Source organism: Taudactylus pleione, unplaced genomic scaffold (assembly GCF_031769625.1).
Source record: "Taudactylus pleione unplaced genomic scaffold, aTauple2 ptg000244l, whole genome shotgun sequence".
NCBI lineage: Eukaryota > Metazoa > Chordata > Amphibia > Anura > Myobatrachidae > Taudactylus > Taudactylus pleione.
The window spans coordinates 8,751,694-8,775,328 of record NW_028284646.1 but is presented as its reverse complement, the minus strand read 5'-3'; the positions used below and the strand labels follow the sequence as shown (position 1 = coordinate 8,775,328).

General features: G+C 44.5%; 1 protein-coding gene across 2 annotated transcripts in view; it reads left to right on the top strand.

The window, feature by feature from the left end:
* The window catches only part of ARHGEF10 (Rho guanine nucleotide exchange factor 10), a 154,862-nt gene that overhangs the window by 69,885 nt on the left and 61,342 nt on the right, over positions 1 to 23,635 (top strand). Inside the window, exons 12-15 of one of the 2 annotated variants that reach the window (XM_088479699.1) lie at positions 331 to 408; positions 2,373 to 2,552; positions 11,260 to 11,376; positions 19,144 to 19,233. In XM_088479699.1, coding sequence (XP_088335825.1) covers positions 331 to 408; positions 2,373 to 2,552; positions 11,260 to 11,376; positions 19,144 to 19,233 — 465 coding nt within the window. Of the gene's footprint in view, positions 1 to 330; positions 409 to 2,372; positions 2,553 to 11,259; positions 11,377 to 19,140; positions 19,234 to 23,635 lie in introns of both variants that reach the window. The other variant, XM_088479698.1, reaches the window with a different exon arrangement.

The following is a 23,635-nucleotide window of genomic DNA, read 5'->3' as shown; positions in this document are numbered from 1 at the left end:
TACGGGAATAAGAGGGGATGAGCACGAAAAGTATGGTACTTTTCGCAAACCTAACTGAATATGCCCCATAGGGCGACTTTTCGCCGACATCGCTGGTTTTCAATGCGAAAAAGTATCGCGCTCTATGTGAAACAACTGATGAATATTCTGTGTATGTGAAAAGTATATTTGTTAAGTCCAGTATTTCTGTGTGCCAACCACACTTGCTGTTAATATCACATGTGTAAGCCTGTATAACTATATGATATCAAGGACCTAATACAGCTGTTCAGTACCAAATGTCAATTGGACAGCCATGGAGATCTGCTAATAGTGATACTGTCTTTATAGGTGGTGAGAAGATACATTCTTGGCGCAATAGTGGAAAGTGAAAAAAACTATGTGGACTCATTGAAGCGAATTCTTGAGGTACTATCAGAATTTATAATGAACATTTCTTGAAATAGGTCATGTGTCAGACTGAATGGGTAGATAATACTGTAACTGCAGGAATGTAATCTCCGTATAACAGTTTATGAAACGAGACACCAACCACTATCTTGTCAGAATTATAGGTATAGCTGTGATGTGTATGCTGAGTGAAAGCTAATACATCATAGCTATTTAAAAAAAAAAAATATATATATATATATATATATATATATATATATATATATATATATATATAGAAAGGTAATAAACGAAGCGGAATATGGGAGACTCCACCTGTATATATTTGAACCTATTCAAGGCTGTAGTTATTGCACATGCATGCACACTGCATCCAAACAGTGCTGGGGAGAGTCTGGGAGCAGCTCGGTGAGCACTGGGCACACCCCCGAGTGTTGGAAACAGGGGTGTGATGTGTGGCCACAGCCATTGCAATGAGGCTGAATCCCTTTTTTGGGTGGTGCACACAGAGTCCCTCTTCCCACTTCCCACTTCCAATATGTTGGGAGGTTTGTTTTATAGAAAGTACTTGATTTATGCTAGCTAGAGGCTGATCAGTTGCTGTGGCAACTACTCCACTACCAATCGGGCAGATTCTGCATTTTGCCAATGATTTTGTTCAGAAATCGAAAAATCCAAAATGTTGGAAATCCCCGATTCGCTGCTTTCGACCCAAACATTATCAGAGTCAGATAATAGAGGATTTCCAACATGTTTGCATTTTGCTGATAATCAGCAAATAGGGGAATGGGGCAATTGATGCCCCTTAAGATGTAGTGCAAACAATGCTGACAAGTAGACACCGCAGCTGTGCACTGACAAAGTGAGTCTCTCAGACACCGTCAGCTGAGAAAGATACTGATTGGGTATAGCTGAAACATAGAGTAGTTTGGCATTTAGCGCTGCACTGTAGGGCATCATTATAAACATGCCCTAGAGCAGTGGTGTCCAACTCGTGGCCATCCAGCTGCAGTGGAACTACACATACCAGCATACACTGCCACAGCTTTGTTATTAGGGCTTTCTAAAACTGTGGCAGGGCATGCTGGAATATTTAGTCCCACAGCAGCTGGATGGCCACGAGTTTGACACCCCTGCCATTGGGCAACACAACTAATAAATACTATGTTTCTTACATAGAAAATGTACAAACAGGCATAAGGGCAGTCATGTATGGCTTATTAGATGATCTGCTCCTCAGCTAAATATTTACCTAGACAGAATAATTGGCCAAATGCTTTCCATTGATGTCCTGAGTGATATAAAATCATCTTACTGGTGGTGGTTATGTTGTATCTGACTCACCATAGACTTTCAGAACTACTGATTTCCCAATGTATTATTTTCCAAAAAGATATTTTAGCTCTTTGGTTTCCTTGTGTGAAGCTGCATGGACATCCGAGTCTGTAACCACAAAAAAAGTATTTAAACTTTGCGCTACTACATTAATGAACAATTCAAACAAGTGACTAGAAGTAAATTAGAAGATTGGGATGCATTTAGAGTAGAAAAGAAACAAATGCCAGTTGGAATAATAACAGATTGGTTTCTTCTTCCTGATAATACAATTCTAATGCCGACACTGTCCGCAAATCCTCAAGGAGATTTCTATTCTGCTAACAGACCTAGTAAATGTATTCTGTGCCAGAACTGTTTCAGTACATGTTTCACCTTTATTTAGTGTATCCCTAAAGACTCATACTTGATAAAACTGTTACTTGTAATAATTTTTATTATCAGCAAAGCACTGGGGAGCGTGTACTAAACAGGAGTACACATAGAACATTTTGTAAAGAAAAATAAATCTCATCTCTTGATATTGATATTGTTTGGGTAATTTAAAACACAAAAAATAATAGTTTTTATAATTTCCATATTGTCCTTTTGCACATTTTCATACTCTAAAACAAGAGCAGATTTTTCAGTGTGTTCTCTTATTGCAGCAATACGAGAAGTCGATGTGTGACATGGAGCCAAAGCTCTTAAGTGAAAGAAAGCTGAAAATAGTCTTTTATCGAATAAAAGAAATTCTCCAATGCCACTCGCTGTTCCAGATTGCTCTTGCCAGCCGGGTGTCTGAGTGGGACTCAACAGAAATGATCGGAGATGTATTTGTAGCATCAGTAAGTGGAATTGACATTTCTTATTTCTTTCTTTTTATGAAAACAAATTTATGTTTTTATCTAATCCGTTTTTATTGGGTATAAAGGACAAATATACAGAGCTGAGTAAACAGGTGAACAGAGAATATTACATACGTAGACAATGCATACATTGTGAGTGACTAACCCAACTGAACACACAGGAAATACAGACAATATTGGAGAGCACGTTCACCACCAATAATGTCCAGGATCATTTTCTAAGTATTTACAGCACTATGACCTAACGACCGCTACAAACTTTCTGGAAACATTACTGAACTCAGTGGCAAACGCAGGATTTTTAGAGGGGGGTTACCAAATGCTTGCTTTTAGAGTGACTGTGGCCAGTCCATGGAGAGGTCATAGGCCCTCATTCAGAGCCGTACGCTCTGAGCAGAGCGCACGCTCTGAATGAGGGCCGCCCTCCATGAAAATGGAGCGTCCTCCTGGACGCTCGTATAGCTGTGGGTCACCACCCACAGCCTATACGAGTGTGCATTTTGATGGCCGCGATGGTCGTGACCATCGCGACCATCGAAACTGCGAGCCGGAGCCTGCGGTTGAGGTTTTCAACCACAAGCTCCGGAGTGATTTTGGCTCTATCAGAGCCAAAATCACTCCCACTGACATCACTAGTGATGTCAGTGGGCCGGCTTCTGACGGGAGGCGTTCCCATGGGAACGCCCCTGTCAGGGAGGCACGCCCACCAAAGGGGACGTGCTGTCAATCACCATCGACAGCACGCCCCCTTTGATCAGACACAACGAGCGAAGGACTTTCCTTCGCTCGTCGCGTCTGGCACATGCGCACGACGTAGCTCCCTCCATCGTGCGCATGCTCAGTGCATAACATCGACCCACTTGCGAGCGGACAGCAGCTCGCGAGTGGGTCTGAATCAGGCCCATAATTCGCACTTAACCAGCTTTAATATACGTCATACAAAGTATATTTTGTGACCTAATTCCAGCATATACAGGGCGAGTGATCACAGTAAGCCATTAGATGTGGCAGTAGGGCCATCCTGCCTGAGCTGAATGTTTTTATTTTACATGTGGGCACCATTCCAGATCATTGCTTCAATTCCGGGAGTCTGGAGGAGCAGCAGAAGAACCTGGCACTGCCATGGACATATATGTACATATTGGCCTTGTAATGCACTGGATAGTGTATTAATACCATCTAATAATCATGTGCCCTATTTATGGTCTGTAGCATTGCACCCCTAACAGTGCATGTTTTCCAGATCTCCTAGTTGGTGCATAGGTGTATTTACTACTGGCTGACTCAAGTTAAAAGATCCACGAGTGGTGCTAATTATATAATTTGCGATACTAAGAAGAACATGCAGCACTAGCTAAATTCTATTATATTACCATTTCTATTGTGGTCATGGTGTGGGCTGGGGAGGGGGGTTTCCAGGCATCCGCAACCCCCCCCCCTGCATTTGCCTATGGAACTCCGTTCTGTAGGTGTAAGTAGTGAAAGGACATGGGACTGGAGAGATATAGTAAAGGTATCCCATGAGTGCAACTCCACACTACAGTTACAGGTAATAGCCTAGATTATAATACTGGATGGGTACGGGTGGTATTGGAAACCAAAATTAGCAAGCTGGTAGGTGAATATAAGAATATACTCAAAACTGCCTCAACATGAAAGTTTAAAAAAAAAAAAAGTAGACAAAACCTCATATAGGTGCCAATAAGTGTCCAATAAGCAGTTGTACAGGTAGAGTATTATGAGCTACTGCTGAAGGCTCCAGGAATCACACCCCACCAAAGTGTTGCACTAGCAGGACACTCTATTATGTAAGCATATTCTTCAAGGTGTACAACCTCTGCACCTAGATTTCCACCAAACAACATAATTGTGGGGAGGAAGATGTTTGTTGTAGGAGTTTGGCAAAAGTGTGGGAATACTGAGCAAATACAGAGCAGTTTGAAAATGAGATTTGATTTTTTGGTTGTAGATTGCTGATATTAATTGGGTGGAAAATTGCATTTTTTTAGTTGCAATCCATGCTAAGTGGAAGAGCACATGGCCGTCTTCACTGTACTAGATGCTCAATGAAAAATAAATCTTCAAACACACAAAGGTGCGACGTGTATTTTAAACTAGGGGTGTGCACCGGCCACTTTTCGTGTTTTTGTTTTGGATCTGGATCTTTCTTTGTGTTTTGGATCTGGATTGGTTTTGCCAAAACCACCCTTCGTGTTTTGGGTTCTGGGTTTTGTGTTTTGGATCTGTATTTTTTTTTAAAAAAAGCATAAAAACAGCTTAAATCACAGAATTTGTGGGTTTTTCTGCTCCTATGCAATTATTAACCTCAATAACCTTCATTTCCACTCATTTCCAGTCTATTCTGAACAACTCACACCTCTCAAAATTGTTTTTATGGCCAAAAGATTGCACCGAGGTAGCTGGATGACTATGCTAAGCGACACGAGCGGGCGGCACAAACACGTGGCCCATCTAGGAGTGACACTGCAGTGGCAGACAGGATGGCAGTTTGAAAAACTAGGCCCCAAACAGTACATACTGCAAAGAAAAAAAAGAGGTGCAAGATGGAATTGTCCTTGGGCCCTCCCACCCACCCTTATGTTGTATAAATAGGACATGCACACTTTAACAAACCAATCATTTCAGCGCCAGGGTCTGCCACATGACTGTGGCTGAAATGATTGGTTCGTTTGGGCCCCCACAAAACAAGCTGGCAATTAATGTGTCCCTGCACAAACTGGCTCTACGGAGGCAAGATGTCGTCCTCATCCTCCTCATCCACGGATTCCTTGGATAAAACAGGAAAAAGGGATTTAGGTGTCCCTGAACTGCTTACGGTCTTAGCCAAAGTTTCTCAACTTGACAGTAACTTTTTATGCAGGTGCCGTATAAGGGAGGATGTTCCTAGGTGGTTAACGTCCCTACCCCTACTTATTTCACCTTTACATATGGTACATATGGCAAGACAGTTGTTGTCCGGATTTGGATAGAAATATTGCCAGACCAAAGAGGTGGAATGTTTGGTCTTCTGCCCAGGCATGACCGTGATGGGCTTTTTCATCCCACAGACAACAACTGTCTCCCCCGGAGCCTGATTTAAACAAACCACATCACCATCAGAATCCTCCTCGCCAACTTCCTCCTCAGTGCCAGCTACACCAGTATCCTCATCCTGTTGTACTTCAACAGTGACATCTTCAATTTGCATATCAGCAAGTGGACTGTGGGTGCTCCTTTCAGCACTTGCTGGGGGCGTGCAAATGGTGGAAAGAGCCACCTCTTCCCGTCCAGTGCTGGGAAGGTCAGGCATCGTGATATCTTCTTGGAACGCACAGTTCTTCGCTGTGCTTTTGCCAGCTTAACTCGTTTGATTTTTTTAGCGGGAGGAGGGCTTCCATCGTCATGTGAAGCTGAACCACTAGTCATGAACATAGGGAAAGACCTTAGCCGTTCCTCCGTGTCGTAAATGGCATATTGGCAAGTTTACGTTTCTCTTCAGATAATTTAAATGTTTTTTTCAAGGTCATTTTCCTGAACTTTGTCATTTGGGATTGTATGTGCCCTCTACTATGACATTGGGCATCTGCCTTGGCAGACGACGTTGATGGCATGTTATCGTCTATGTCATGACTAGTGGCAGCAGCTTCAACACTAGGAGGAAGTGGTTCTTGATATTTCCCTATTTTATTTTTATCGGGGAAAGTTTGGTCCTCCATTTATGTTATATTGATATATACGTGCGGCTAAGGCGCACACAAACACAGAAAATATTTTTTTATTTTTGCTGGAGACTAGTGCACTTTGTGGGTTACACCACCCTTTAAGAAATGAGCCAGCCGGCTCTTTACTTATGGGACACAGGCGCACGCTTGGCGCTGCTCCTTTGTTGATGCACGTGCAGCCACAGTGCACACAATTCACAAACACAGAAAATATTTTTTTATTTTGTTTGGAGTGTACTTTGGGGGTTACAGCACCCTTTAACGGTCAAGCCAGCCGGCCCTTTACTTATGACACAGGCGCACGCTTGGCACTACTTTGTTGATGCACGTGCGGCTACTGCGCACACAATTCACAAACACAGAAAAAATATTTTTTTTTTTAGCACTTGGGGGGAGCACCCCTGACGGACAGAGCACCCCCTGGACAACACTACAGCATCCCTTTAGGACTGGGACACTGCACAGGACTTTGGAGTGGACACAGCCCCTATGGAGAACTGACTGCACAACACAGTCCAGCCAGCCCCTATGGACTTTGAAGTAGTGGACACAGCCCCTATGGACAACAGCAGCACAGCACAACACAGCCAGCCCCTATGGACTTTGAAGTAGTGGACACAGCCCCTATGGACAACAGCAGCACAGCGCAGCACAACACTACTCTGCACTACACTACACTACACTACACAGCCCAGCCAGCCCTAACTCCCACCCTCCCTCTTCAATGTCCACAGCCGAGTGAGAAAATGGCGCCGACGCGGCTACCTTATATAGGATCCAAAACCTGCGAGACCCGGAAGGCGGGATGATGACGTTTTGCCTCGATTTCAGATCCGAGTCAGGCGGGAAAAGTCGAGCCTGACTCTGATCGGCCTCGGATCGGGGGGCTCGGGGGGGTTCGGATTTCAGAAATCCGCACCCGCTCACCCCTAATGTGTATGTAATCCATTGGAGCGGCACTCAGGTCAAAAATACAGTCCCAAAGTCCCCCCTCTGAGTAATTTAACATTAAATGAGGATAAACCAGGTAGCAATTTGGTGAGAAATGTAACATTTCTATTTAATGAAAGGGCGGTTCTAAAGTTGTAGGAAGTAGTACTCTGATGTGACGTTTACATTTGTGCATCTCCAGATTGTTTTATGCCCCACACACATAGGAGCTTTATAGTTTGTTGCTTTGTCCCCAGAGAGTAGAGTGTTGGGCAAATCACATACAGTATGTGCACTGGTGCAAAACCAAACTCTTTTACAGTACATATTTTAAATTATTATATATAAATTTGAGTAGAACTATATAAATTGTAATTTATAATATAGGAATAAGAAGCCCATATGTGTTGGTGAATAATTATAGTAAAATTTAAAAATAAACTTATTTGACTATGAAGCATCTGAGCTGCACATTTAGAAATAACAGGAATGGTCGCATAGTAACTAAATGACATTCTGCCAGCTCTATCAGGATGGGATTTGAGCTTATGTTCAAATGATTTTCTTGCATGTGTGTTGTAAAATGTGGAGCCTACAGAAAAACAGCTTCTCTCGCTGTATACCTCACAAGCGTGGAGCACTTTGCTGCAGGCAGCGAGGAGCTCCAAGATTCTCTAGTCAGAGCTTTGCCAATTTCATCAGTTGTATATATATTATTCAGCACTTCAAGGAAAAATGCTCTAGTCCAAATCCTAAATGAAAACCATTTAGGTTGTATAATATCTGGATTACTGCACTAAAATGTTATCTGCTTTTTTGTGTATACAGTGCGTATGCAGGCATCCTGTGTACAAACATTGTGCAGCTCACACTTTGTTTAAGCCAGCATTTATTCGTATACAGCATAAATACTGACCAATGCATTTAGTTTTAGAAAAATTTATTATTTTTTCATTATTAATAATAAATTGGTAATCAATCAAAAGGATGTTTTGTTTGTTTTTGTCCCATCTGCATGTGCCACTTTAGTAGAAGGACAGTTGTGTGATGGATAATATTTGAAGGCATCCTGGATATAGAAGTTTTTTATGTACAGGCTTGAAATATTTCACATCCACTGTGGTCAACTAATAATCCGCCCCTGCCATTGGCCCCCGTCTGCCGTTCAGCTTGTGCTTGTCCCTGACAGCAGTGCTGCTGACTCGGGCGGGTGGCGGCCATCTTGCGGCATCTGGCAGGTAATGAATGACCTTTAAAAGTCTCAGATTGGTAACTATTGGTTGTCACATTTGTTCTTGGAAACGGACTGGAGTCTTTGGTTGGAATGGGATGTGGGGCGAGCAGCTGAAAGCTGAGAGGCCTTAAATAGTTCCTGCTCATGGATTAGGACATAAATATCAAGTGTATGGAGTGCACTTGTGTGTTACTGGTAGAGAAGATGTGTCTGCTGACAACTGAAGGCACTGGTGGGACAGTCAGAGTCTTGATGGGAACCAGATGATAGGTGCTTAGGTACACAGGTGCAGCTAGACTGGATAGGATGAGCTTCGGTACGTCAACCAGGCTTAGAACCAGTAGGACACTGGATCACGTGGAACCCGGAGTAGCTCTGGACCGGATTGCTGGAACACCAGAATGGGATGGATTGCTGGAACACCGGAATGGGACCGGATTGCTGGAACACCGGAATGGAACCAGAGTACTGGAGCCAGTAGTGCAGTAAGGTGGAAAATTCACTTGGAGTCTCTGGGAAGAGATTAGAAATCTGCAGGAGCTCACTGAATTAGCATACAGCAAGGCTGTGGACAATATTGCACTGGCAAGTCCTGGGAGAATTTTTATATACCCCTGGCTTGTCAGGGATTGGCTGCAGGCGTCAGGTGACAGCATACTGGTCTCTTGTTGGTGGAAGGAGTGTCACCTGATCAGACTGTCAAGGCGGCAGACAGCAGGGATGCCAAATGTGGAAGCCAGGGAGACCGCAGAGGGTGAGGAGATGTCGCAGTCAGAGAGACCCCAGGCGTGTTGAACACCTCAGCACCGCCCACCCGGCGATGGCACTGTCCAAACCAGGATAAGACTTCCATCACCCCTTACGCTGCCATACCCCATCTGCAACGCCATCTTGAAGGCAACCTACCGGTAGGTAAGTTGCATGCATGCAACACCGTGCGGGACGCCGCCACAGCAGCACACACGCCCTCTTTCATCACACCATCCTACTGACGGCTACCAAGACTGTAGACCAAAGGTCAAGCAGGGAAGAACCGCACAGTAAGGAGCCCCCTGAAAAGGGTCCACCCACCTTCCCCCCCGAGCACCCCACGACCTCCACATTCCAAAATCACCCCCACTAACCACAGACACACTGTATGAGCTCAGTTCACAAACCATTGTCTGATGGAAAAACAAGTCCAAGTCAAGGAGGCCCCACCTCGCAACTTACAGGACTTAAAGGATCTGCTGGTAACGTCTTGGTGCCAGATTCAGATGTGCTCTCATACATCTAGCCTTAGTACACCATGCAACGCGAGATGTCTGGCGTGAGTGAGCCGCTAGCTACTGTGTCACTCTGCTTGCGCAAAGCTTCTTTCTCACCCGAAAATGCGTCTTAGTCACAGACTAAACTGAGTCTGAAATGTATACGAAGTGTTTTGATGCAGCTGCCGTGGCTTTTTTCCATGCCAAGTTCAATTGAGCTTCAATTACAGACTCAGTTGCACGCAGATATGCAAGTGTTGCATATTACAATAATCAGTGCAGTCTCCTGGTACGCCTTATTTGTATCACATTGCAACTAAGGTGCATTATCAGGCATCTCGCGCCACCTGGTGCATTGAGACTACAGTAGATGTATGATGACACAGCTGTATATATAGAAATAGGTGCACTCATTAAACTGGTGTCGTTTTTTATTATACTATCCTAGAGGGGATGCGGTTAAGTTCCCGACAACCGGGATGCCGTTTGCTGGAACCCCGGCACTGGAATCCCGATCGCCGACAGAACACCGACAACTCATGTGAATCCCGACATGACTGTGGATGCCAACTCCGGGATCCCGGTAGATGGCATCCCGATTGTAAGGAAACTGGGTAAAAGTAACTATCAACCGTTTTAGATTTAGGCACCCCAGGGGGACAGGGTTAGGCTGCGGGAGGGGAGAGGTTAGGGTTATGCTCTAGGGTTAGGTTCAGGCACCACTAAGGAACAAGGGTTAGGGTTAGGCTCTAAGGGGGGGAGGGTTAGGTATAGGCACTTACCAGGAGGGTTAGGATATGGGGTAGGGAAGGTTATTAGCATGAGGGTGCAGAAAAGGGGGTTAGGGAGTAATAGGACAGGGGAACAGTACTCACTGTCCCCGTCGGGATTTGAACCATAGGGATGCCGCTGTCTGTGTACTGACAGCCGGCATCCCGTCCATTCCTCCTAGGGTGCTGTCAGTGTTTTTACCTTTATATACTGTATAATGTAAATAATCAGGGTTCCACAGCTGACTGTCCCCATATAGCTACTATGTTGCTCCTGTACAATGCAGGGCATTTTAGTCCTCCGTAACTGTAAGCCACATTCTAGGGCTTGAAAATGTAATTCTTTTTAGAGGGGAGGGACACTCTGATGCGCACCTCGTGTCTTACTGGCTAGTACAGAGTAAAGGGCACAGCTGCATTATAATGGGGAAGCTGGGAAGTGTACATATACCAGAGCCTTGGCCTCTCTGGGTGACCAGGAGTGCTGGAAAGCACAACCACTCCTATATATACATAATAGCACTGCTGTATGTATTTTACCTTTGAACAAATATACACTGTAAGCTAGTGTAAGCTTTTTAGACAGGGCTCACTTACCTCTGTTATTACTGTATCTCTGGCAAATGACTATGCTGACAGCAGCTAAATAAATGTTGAAAATGATCATTTTATTCCAGTATATTTTATATTTATAGCTAAATGGACCAAAACTATAGATCATATCTTGCTTAGTAATCAATATACTGTACATATGCATGACCACATGATATTTTACTTTTGCAGTTTTCAAAATCCATGGTACTTGATGCATACAGTGAATATGTAAACAATTTCAGCACTGCTGTTGGAGTACTCAGGAGATCTTGTGCCACTAAACCAGCATTTCTGGAATTTTTAAAAGTAAGTGCTTTTTTCTTTTTTTACTGCAAATTCCCCTATGCCATGCAATACATTTATTACGTAACTATAAATGACAGTTGGGAATATTACATACATAGATAGAACATGTCCTCCTTTGTTTTTTCCTTATTACAGATTACCATGACTATGTGTCACTATGTTTGTGAGTGTTAGGTTACAAAGGTACACCCTTTGTATTCATTTTGTAAAGTATGTGTCGAGACGTGGTGCAATGATCAGTTGTAGCATGTAGAGAAGTACTGTACTAACTTAAAGATAATCTAACCTCCTAAATTTATGGTTAATACACATAAAGCCTGAATTGATTTTTTTTATATATATTGTGATATCTTGTGGGTAATTAGCTCGGTAGATTGGTGTCAGCGGTGCAGTGATTAGGTGCAGAATTAGAGTCCACACACGGCATTCCAGTAAAATAAATGAAAATGGTGCTTTTACTTCCAGAATGGAAATCCGGAAACAGATATAGAAAATAATATACAACCTAGCCCCTATTTAGGGCGTTTTACTCACTTCTTGAACCCTCTCTATCGTGGTGCAGCTAGTCTGCCAAGACAGTCTCTGTCTGCTTCTCTGCAGGTCTATCGCCAGCTCCAGCCTGGCTTGACTTGGCTGCCAAAGCTACACAAACAGTCAGTCTTGGGGGCCTTCCCTGTATCCTACAGATATAGGCCCTGGCTTCCTCAGCCTGCAGCTTCACTGCTTTGTCTGAGAGTTTGGGGTTCCCCCTGCCTCCTGCAGGTACAGACCCAGGCCTCCTGGCCCCCCACAATGGCCTGCTAAGCTTCACTGGGCTCTCTGGCTGCCACAGTCCCACATACACTGTCTCCAACAGCAGCCTGACTGGTCTGCCTCCACATCAGCCCACACCTGAGCTCTCTCCACCAGGCAGCCATTAAACATCTTCCCACAATGCTTGTGTACTCTGTGTGGGCGGATCTCTCCTGCCACACACACAATCTGCTGCTAACCAGCACCATCTCTGGTGATACTGCCACAATATATATATGTGTGTATAATATATAAATATATATATATATATATATATATATATATATAAATATAACAGAGTCCGGCACTCTCCGAAATGTATACGAATTGCCCTGGTGCCACAACAAACGAAGGGTTAAACGTGCAGAAAAAAGTGAAGGGCACTCAGCGGGACTTCGGCAGTTTGTAAGAATAAACCAGACGGAGCCGGTATTGCTGTCAATGTTTCAGCAACTTAATGCTTTTATCAAGACATAAAAGCGTTAAGTTGCTGAAACGTTGACAGCTATACCAGCTCCGTCTGGTTTATTCTTACAAGCTGCTGAAGTGTGCTTGTGCTTCTCAATCCAGCTGCTACAACTTTTGTAGCAGCTGGATTGAGAAGCACAAGCACATGCATAGTTTTCATGTTTTTATGAACCAACTACTAGAGGGTCAACCGTAAATCACGAATATAGGCATATGTATTCCAATTCTGAGGTTCTACAACATCTGATTCAGATAAACCATACAACAAATTTTTGGTATCACATTGAATACAAGTGTGTAATTGGAGATTTACCCCTGAGGAAGTCTCATAAAGAGACGAAACGCGTCGGGTTTTAAATGAAAGGTGGACACTACATCTAAACAATTTTTCCGATTGGAAGGTGATTAATTATCCTTCTTTAAAGACTGATGGGTGTCCAATATTATTAACATGTGAGAAATGTTCATTTATTGTGTTGTTGGTTTTTTAATAAAGAAAGAATATGATCATTTTAGAAATTTAATTATTTCTTAATTTGTTTATTAATACTGGCCTTGGGCCAATTGTCTGGGTGTTTTTGGTACGAGGGTATCGTTTTATAGAACCTCAAGGAGGATTTGAAGCAAACTCATTTTCTGGACTAACTGACTTGAATCGAAAATCAAATAGGAACAGACAGTGAAATTGTCTCCTTAAAGAAAATAGAAGATACACATTTTAAAAGTTGTGTTCCAATAAGAAGCGCCCCATTAGTAATTTGTTTGTGTGTGTATATATTAGGGATGTGCAGGCTCGGATAGGTTCGAGTTTGCACGTGGAGTTCGGATTTTTCCCTCCAAAAAAACGGAACTCAGAACGAGGCAAAACGTCATCTTACATGGACGAACATCATCATTCCTGGTCTTTTGTCCAGGAATGATGATGTTCGTCCATGTAAGATGACGTTTTGCCTCGTTCTGAGTTCCGTTTTTTTGGAGGGAAAAATCCGAACTCCACGTGCAAACTCGAACCTATCCGAGCCTGCACATCCCTAGTATATATATATATTAGTGTTCACTCTAGCTCCGGCGACAGGCAGGGCGCTTGAGCTAGAGAGGGCAACTTTGTGCGCGCACCCGAAAAGGGGGCGTGGCCATGAATAGGGGGCGTGTCTATAAGACGCGTCCCCTTTTCGTCAGACTTGGGGGCGTGCCCGGCACTTACGGACACGCCGGGCAGCCCCCAAGTGCTGCAAACAGTGAGATGCGCCCGGCATCTATTCTCTGGCGGTGACCGGGTCACCGCACATTTCTCCACCCGCGGGACACTGCGTCCCGCGGGTGAAGACGGCACCCGTAGGCTGTGAGGGCAGGGCGCTTTTTGTCCTCCTTCTGGAGGGCAGGGCGGCGCCCCGCTAAAACAGCCTAGCGGGAACGCTATATATATATATATATATATTAGGGATGTGCAGGCTCGGATAGGTTCGAGTTTGCACGTGGAGTTCGGATTTTTCCCTCCAAAAAAACGGAACTCAGAACGAGGCAAAACGTCATCTTACATGGACGAACATCATCATTCCTGGACAAAAGACCAGGAATGATGATGTTCGTCCATGTAAGATGACGTTTTGCCTCGTTCTGAGTTCCGTTTTTTTGGAGGGAAAAATCCGAACTCCACGTGCAAACTCGAACCTATCCGAGCCTGCACATCCCTAATATATATATATATATATATATATATATATATATATATATATATATATATATAGTACACACAGGCGGCACTCCGTACTCCAATAATGACAATACAGGAGGTGTGATGAATCTCACCAACGTTTCAGAGCCTTTATTACAGCCCCTTCATCAAGGTACAATCCATTGTACCTTGATGAAGGGGCTGTAATAAAGGCTCCGAAACGTTGGTGAGATCCATCACACCAGTATTGTCATTATTGGAGTACGGAGTGCCGCCTGTGTGGACCATACATTAGAGGTCATCTGTGGCTGACCTTTTCTGGAGGGACCCGCTGCATTACTTCTTTCTTATGGGAGCGCCACCCTTGAGGATATATATATATATATATATATAGTGCTCCAATACAGCGGATGTGCCTTTTTCTCTCACCGAGTTCCGTTGCACTTCATCTGTGTCTTTGTACTTGTTTAAAACTAAGTCCTGTGATTTTTAAAGTCGCAGCCCATCGTCTGTAGTACTCTGAGTGGTGTTTCGCTGTGACTGTGATGTGATTAACATGCAAAATATATTGTAAAAGTCAGTACACGACATGTCTCGTAAAGTCATGCTGGGCGTCTCGTGCCGTATTGAGTATAGATGCTAGGAGGACACATCTGTACGTGTATTACTGTATTCAGATTTGGGAGTTTATATAAAGGGGAATATATTCTAATTTGAAATGTTTTTCTTTCCATTTCTTCTTCACAAAATTATTGCAGATGTAGGTCTGTATTGCTGAGTCATAGCTTTTGAGTTAGTCACCTCTCAGATATGAGATTTATGACTAAAAATATATATTAAGCTTACTTACAGTCCAAAATGCTGATATTCACAGCAGCCAGCTAGCAATTACTTTGGGATGATCTATTCCATTTGGGTATTGAGAGCAAACCAACCAACACAAAGATAAATCTTATAGTGACAAAATAAATTGAGTATTGTAACTACTGCTTCAGTGATTTTGCAGTCCCAAATTTAAAATATACAATGAAAAAAAAAGTATATGTAGTGCTAGTAAAAACTCTAATGCTACAGCCAGTTATCAAAAAGTCAAATATAATTATGATTGACTAAGACCTAGGGGCCTGTTCATCAAACGATAAATGGCCCGCTAACCAGGCGGAAACGCTAGTTTCTGCATATTTAGGTTACCGGGCTATTCATCATCAGTGGTCCGGTAGGACCACCTGATATTCAGCAAACTCCGATAGTGAAAGTTTTTGGAGTTTGCTTCCAAGATCAAGCGCCATCTTCAGACGCTGCTTGTTCTCAGAACCCCGCTCCTTCCTTTGGGAAGGACTTCCAGGGGGAATGCTAAGAGGTAACCCTCCACCGCCTCCTCACTACCTCCCCGGCGGCTTTGTGCATGCGTGACTTCGTGTCACGCATGCGTAGCCGGGCCGACAGAGAAGAGGTAAGTAACGCAGCTACTTCTGTAGCTGCGATACTAACCAAGGGGACACCTGCTTTTAAGAGCAGCTGTCCCCTCACTGAAGCAATGATGAATTGCTCCGGTGTCAAGTTTCCCCCGTGGCGAGTTGGATACTTCACCCACGCAGCGAGACCATTACTTAATCATCCCCCGGGAGGGTTAGGCTAGGGAAAGGGGGCATTAAGGTTAGGCCCCTCTGGGGGGAGGTTAGGGCTAGGCTAGGGGAAGGGGGCGTTGGGGTTAGGCACTTCCGGGGGGAGGTTAGGGTTAGGCTAGGGGAAGGGGGCGTTAGGGTTAGACACCTCCAGGGGAAGGTTAGGGTTAGGCACGCCCACGGGAGGGTTAGGTTTAAGCAGCGGGGAAGGGAGGGTTAGGTTTAGGCACTTAGAGGGGTTAGGATTAGGCACTAGGAAGGGAGGTTAGGATTAGGAACCACTAAAGGAGGGTTAGAGGGGGGCTAGGTTAGCTAGTTATTACCTTTAGCGCAGGCGGGATCTTCACTGGTGCCAGGCTTGCGTCGTCGGGATTTACTATGTCCGGCGGTATTTCATACCGATCCCGTACCTATTATGGTGTAATAAATCTGTAAGTGTTTACATACTATACCATGAAGATGCTTTGTATTTCATCACTCCCACAGTATGTTAAAAGTCTGAATGGTCTAAAAGAACTTTCTCAAGAATTGTTCATGTTAGCATTCAGTCTTGAGAGATTCAATGAAAGGCATCTATCCTTCTTCTTTCCCCATGAGTGATATTTCTTTGGACACCTTTTCCAACACTACCAGTTGGTGCAGGGTGAATACACTAGGAGGTTTGTTTGATTTTACGGATTTACACTGATTGCATTATTTATTTATTTTCATATACGTATATTGGGAGTTATACAGATGAATCTAATGAAGTGACACAGGTTTGACTTTTACATCTTTATTTGGAAATTTCTGGAATATTTTGGAGCGCTTGGAGTATATATCTTCTTGTATTGTTTGATATGTGTGTTTAAAGTTTCTAGTGGCTCTCAAAGGTATATTTTAAGCTTCCTCTGGGTTGCGCCACGAAAACATTTAATTGTTTATTTTACGTTTGGTGACTTGGAGGTGGCTATGAAGACGCATAATGATATGCCATCTAATAGGTGTGTTATGGGAGCATTGCACGGGTGTGGCAGGATTGGTTGCTGAATCAGGCGCATAATTGCGTACTCTGACAGAGATTCTGCACTGATCATCGGTCTGGTGCAAGTCCTAGTGGTGTTTCCAATGGTTGCAAATGCTGCAGCACAAAGTAGGTGTCCCAGCTCTTGTGCTTTGAGACTTAAGTCACAAGGAAATTGAATATTATTGCTTTGTATTAAGTGACCAAATATCTTAAAAAACATTTATACAGGGATATTTTAAGGCACAAATACATATTAATTCCTCATAAATTATCCAAACTTAAAAATTAAGTATTTAGACTACCTTATGTATTTTGGAGAATTGAGTTTATGAATACCTTGACAATATGTGGATACATTATCAGCATATTGCCATAAAGACTACTGTAATGGTGATTTACCATGAACGTTTAGTGTTATATACTATGATTCATAAAACAAGATGGATTTAAGTTAGTATCCATATAAACAATAGAATACCTCCATAAGAAGTATACTAGGCTTTTGAGATCCCTATAGAATCTAGCACATTATAGAACTAATCTAAATTACAGAAAATATACAAAATACACAATAGGGGCTCACAGTCAATGAGTAATCTTACATTTTTTTAATCTTTGTTTATATGTAAAAAATATCTCCCTGACTTTTTATAATTACGTTTTATGTATTGTTTAAATTTTAAAGGAACTAATAAAAATGATATATATATATTTTTTTTACAAGTGCACCAGATACAGACACCCCTTCCTCTTCTATATTATATTCAGTGTTTTTGTGACTGTGATAAAAACCCCTTGTAAGACATCAATTATTAGAAATATTATAAAGGGTTTGCTATTAGTTCCGAATGGTTGTAACCAGTGTGAATGGTCCCTCATCTCTGTGTTGTCTACATTAGGCTAACAATTTCTATTTAACATAAAAGGTAGTTATCAACTTTATGAGCATATGTTTTTACAAGAGAAGATAACTGAGAAATCCTATATAAAAGGTTTGGGCAAGCTGGGACCTCCCAGAAGTTGGCAGACGTGTAGAACATAATGGGATCTGTAGTTCAGCGATAGGTGGAGAGCTACAGATTGTCTACTCCTGCTGTGATTATTCTCATATTACATCTGATTGTCCTTTTCATGCCTCATTATTATACAGGAGTTACACAGAAGTGTCCTCACTCGTCATTGCTGCAGTCGCACCAAACTGCCCCTCTCAGCGTGCCTGGTCCCATGAGACTCTACTAGCACCGGGCATCTTTTTTGCATCTCTTTTGCCGAAAAGGCATCTATGTTGTAATGCAATGCGACTAGGATGCACCAGGAGACTCTGCTGATTAATTTGATATGTGACACTTGTATATCTGTTAGCCGGTGAGTCTCTGAATCAGCATGCCAAGTGCTACCATGCAGCTCTTTTCCACTCTGCCTCAGTCACACACAGATATACAAGGGTCACATGTCAAATTAATCAGCACAGTCTGCAGGTGCATCCTAGTCCTATCTCATTGTGACTTACAGTAGATGCATTTTCGGTGAGTTGCACAGGACCCGGCGGCTCACTAACGCTAGGCATATTGCGCTGCATGGCTTATTGAGTCTAGATGAGCAAGGACCCTTCTGTAAATAGAGAAGTCTGTAGTTTTTTAGTTCACATAACGAGATGCTCCTTCTTATTCATATTTGTCTTTATAGCAAGGTTGCATGTGTTCTCTTGCAATATTAAGAGCTTGGAGCACTATGTTTACTTTTCTTTTTCATTATTAATTCTTTTAGCATGTTCTAGAATTGTTGCTACCGTTAAAAGCATTTTGGTATATTACAAAAGTAGAGTACGTGCGTATTTATCACACAAGTCAATAAACCTACTCTATTCTATAGTCATTTAGGTTATATGGTGTAACCACGTGTACTTTCTTGAATCCGAATGGTCCATTGAGTTATATAGCAAACACTTGGGTTGATACATCAGGCAGTGAAAAGAGTGGATAAATGGACCAGGAGAGAAGTTGCCCATAACAATTACTCAGCTTGGAAGTAGGATTTATCACGTACATGCTATAAAATGATAGGTAGAAGCTGACTTGTTGCTATGGGCAACATCTCGACTAATCCACTTCACTCTTTTCACTGCTTTATACATCTCCCTCACTGTACTTTACCTAAAGCTCATATCAACTATATTATGTTTTATCCTTTTGTTATAGCAGAGCCAGGATTCCAGTCCTGATCGTATTACTCTATATGGTTTGATGATGAAGCCAATCCAACGCTTCCCACAGTTTATCCTTTTGTTACAGGTGAGGCATGTTTAAAATGTTTTCATTACTTTGTGGTACAGTGATTCATATAACAAATAGAACTAAACGTATCTCAGTACAGCATCTAAGGAAAAACAATAGACAGCAATGGCAGGCAGCTTTGTTTTAGTGGTCTTCTAGATAAATAGCTACATTCAATACATAATATTTTAATTTCAGCAACTCTCACAATTACTAAGGGTATAATGAAAGCTGATGCAGAAATATATTAAATACATTTTAACAATCCTAGGACAACATGTAAGATGACAATTTATAATGGTCTAATTGTGATAATTCTTCATATACAAAGCAGGTATGATAGTTAATGGAAATGCCTAACCCAAAGGAATGGTGGAAATATTTAAAATAGTGTGTTTAGGAGACCAGGCTCATCCTATGGTGATTATAGTGTTTTACTATAGACCCTATGCCTTCCTATTTATGCTGCAAAGCACATTTTACAGTGTCTTCACAAGCTGAATGATGGCAGACACCTTCCATTGCTTTATTTTCACTAAATGTTTATGGAAGTACTAGAACTCAGGGCAGTAGTTTATCACCATTCATGACTCCACTAAAGACTTGATGTTTGCTATACTCATTATTCTATCTCCTGTGAATTCTAGGACTGATGTTGAAATTAGTAGATCTTTGTATGTAATATATTTCTTTTCTACTTCAGGGTCCATAGGGTATCCACAGGATACCTTGGGGTATAGGTGATGACGTCAGTCTTCAGGCACCACAGAGTTAAAGTTTTCAGCCTCCCAGGATGCATCTGGGTCCCTCTCCTATACCCCGCCCCCGGGCCAAGGCATCTCAGTTTCGTCGGTGCCTGGCCGGAGTCGGAGGCACTGTGCAGAGGGGGGCTATGAAGAGCCCCTGAAGTTTCTTTTAAAGGCAGCGCTGGCTGCACATCTGGGAGTACAGCATGGACAGTCAGTACTGACGTCCATGCCGTCTCCCCTACACCCCGCCGGTACCAGAACGCCGGTACTGATCCGGGGATGCTGGTAGACTTCTGGGGTCACGGCTAGCGGTGTCCCCAGATGTTTTGGACCATGGCCGGATCCAAGGGGATGCAGGTAAGCAGCGGGGTCCCGCGGTGGGTCCCTGCTCGTCACATGGTCCTGAGTCCCCAGGCAGGGGGCTCCCTGGGGACTGGCTGCAGCGTGGAGCCAGGCGACCAACCTGCGCTTCCACTACCCCCTGGGACAGCGGGCCGCTGCTGAGCGGCATGCGCTGCGGCGTCCCAGGGGTTAAATGCATGCCAGGGGAGCGCGCTTTCCCTGTCTCACAGCCGGCGCCTCCCCTGCTGCACACAGCCTCTCTGCTCTGCCTGATTGGCCACAGTGTGTCAGCTGTCCTCCCCAGGCCGGCCTCCTTCATCTTCTGCTCCTCGGTGGCCATCTTTAAAGCATGGTGAACACTGCTGGAAGCCTGTGAGCGGTGGCATTGCGGTCTGGGTCCCCCAGCATACCTCTCCTCTGTTTGTCACAGGTCAGTGTATGCAGCGCTGAGTCCTACCAGCCTGAGGGTCTGAGTAGTTGAGAATCAGCGCTAATAGTGCAGGGATTTGTTTCTTCTGCATTGTATGTGACTGAACTGCTAGCCTGCTGTCTGTACTTTCACTTTCTACTGTCAGCTTTATTACTGTCCCTGATCTTGCTCTGCTCAAAGCCCTTGCGGTGCGCGGTGTGCAGGGTGTTATTCACACTATACCAATACGTATAGGTGTGAGTGTCACATACTTACCATCATGTCTGAGACTGATTTTCCTCTCCAGCTCATGTGTACTAAATGTAAGGTACCAATAGCGGAGGGAGAGGGTAACGCGGAGGGGTTATGCCCCCAGTGCCTGGCACTGTCACGGCCGATTATGGTCACGGTCCCGGTACAGGAACCTCCCTGGGCTTGTTTCGCTAAGGCGCTTACAACCCTTGTGGGCCAGCTAGCTCCGCCACCTGCGTTTACCCAGACGGGTTTGTCCCAGCAGTCAGTGGTGTCGTCACCCATGCGGGAGTTCCCGAGACAATTGATGGTACCCCACAGTCTCCCTGTCCCTTCCCAGGTTTCTCCGGAGCCTGCGTGGGTTAATACTCTTAACTACATCGGTTCAGCATTTGTCCGATGTTTTACAGGGGGAGTCTGTGTTGCGGCCTCATAACGGCCGGTGGCGTCTTTATCTGCTGCTTATGGGGATGACGATGAGACGTCAGATCATGGGGAGATTCTGGATCTATCTGACCAAGAACCTCTCCGTACCAAAGAGCCGGACGCTAAGTCCAAGGTGTATATCCCTGGTCTTATTCGAGCGGTCCGCTCGGCTTTAGTTATTGAGGATATTGATCCTTTGGTGGCCACATTCATATATACCTTGTTAAGGATATTAAGGGTGAGGCTACGGTGTTCCCTCTTTCTGATCAATTAGTGGATCATTTAGAGGAGGCGTGGAAAAATCCAGGTAAACGGTTCAGCCCCAGAGACGCTTAGCCGTGGCTTATCCGTTTGCGGTCAATTATTTTTCTAAGCGGGAATCCCCTACGCAAGTGGATTCACATGTCACACGCCTAGTCAAAAGTGCCACATTGCCTATGCCTTCGATGTCATCCTTGAAGGATGTCACTGACCGCAAGGTGGAGATCTGCCTCAAAGCCGTTTATTCCCTTGCAGGGAAGCATCCAGACCGGCTCTGGCCGTGTGTTCAGTAGCCAGAGCTATGGAGCGCTGGGCGGATAATTTGGAGGCGTCTTTGGACTCTGACTGTTCGGCTGAACAGACCGAGTTGGTGGGCAATCTCCGAGACTCGGCCACTTACATTAATGAAGCGGCCTTAGATATTTGTATGCTCACCTCTAGGATCTCCTCTGCAGCCGTGGCTGCTCGTCGCACCTTATGGTTGCGTTCTTGGAAAGCGGACGCGGATTCCAAAAAGGGATTAGAAGGTCTGGACAGGTACTATTTGGTCCAGATCTGGACAAAATTGTAGTTACGTTGGCAGCAGCAAAATCTGCATGTCTTCTGTCTGCTAAGATTCTTTCTAGTGCTGGTGGGTCGTCCTTTTGGCCTCACAGGGCCCAAGGTAGGCCTAAAGTACAGTCCTGTCCACGGCAGGCTGGGGCCAAGAAATTGTCCAAGCCCAAGAATCAGGTCTGGAGTACCAGATGTCCGGCTCCTAGGTCAGATAACAAACCTGCGGCCTGACGGTCCAGGCCTCCTTTTGGGGGACCCCAAAGTGGGGGGCGTCTGCTTCAGTTCGCCCGGTGCTGGTCGCAGTGCATGTTCCAATTTCCCAGAGGGGCCTGGGTTTCTATTCCGTTCTATTTTTGGTGCAGAAACCCAATGGGTCTTACCGTTCAATACTAAACCTAAAGGCCCTCAGCAAGTCCTTGAGGGTGCCTCTGTTTCGGATGGAGACCCTGCGGTCCATTATTCTGGGGACTACATGGTGTCATTGGACATCCAGGACGCTTACCTGCATGTCCCTATTTTTTTGCGCCATAAGCAGTTCCTCAGATTGGCAATCTGCAACGAACATTTCCAGTTCCGGGCACTGCCTTTTGGCCTGGTGACTGCTAAACGGGTATTCACCAAGGTCATGGCGGTCATGGCGGCTCTCCTGCGGACGCAGGGAGTCCGACTGTTGCCTTATCTGGACGACCTCCTGTTGATAGCGGGGTCTCCAGAGTTTCTTTTACACCATCTGGATCTGACGATTGCGGTACTGCAACGTCACGGCTGGTTGACAAACTGGCAGAGGTCCACTCTCACCCCGTCTCAGAGGATCCTGCACCTCGGGGCCTTATTGGACTCCAGGCAGCAGTGGATCTTTGTGACGGAGGAAAAGATCCTTGCTTTGTAGTTGAGGGTGCGCAGTTGTCTGCAGTGTCGTCGAGTGTCGACACACTTGGCAAAGAGATTATTGGGCTCAATGGTGTCGGTATTCGACATGGTGGAGTACGCCCAATTTCACTCCAAACCTCTGCTGCTATTGATCCGGTCCAGATGGAATGGATTGCCTCAGTGTCTCAAGTCCCAGACGATGGGGCTCACTCCGGATGTTCGCCTGTCTCTAACCTGGTGTTTGCAGACGCCCGTTCTGGGTGGCGAACTGGGTCCTGTTAACAACGGACGCCAGTCTCCGGTGCTGGGGAGCTGTCACGGGTCCACACTTGTTTCAGGGCAGGTGGACTCGGGCGGTAGCGGAGCTTCCAATAAACATTCTGGAGCTCCATGCGGTGTCAAGAGCTCTCCAGCGGGCACAGCCGGTTCTCCAGGGTCACCCTGTGCAGGTCCCGTCGGACAACGCCACCACGGTGGCCTATTTAAACCAGCAAGGAGGAACCGGGAGAGTGGTCTTTATACCAGGACGTCTTTCGGAGTCTGGTGGACAAGTGGG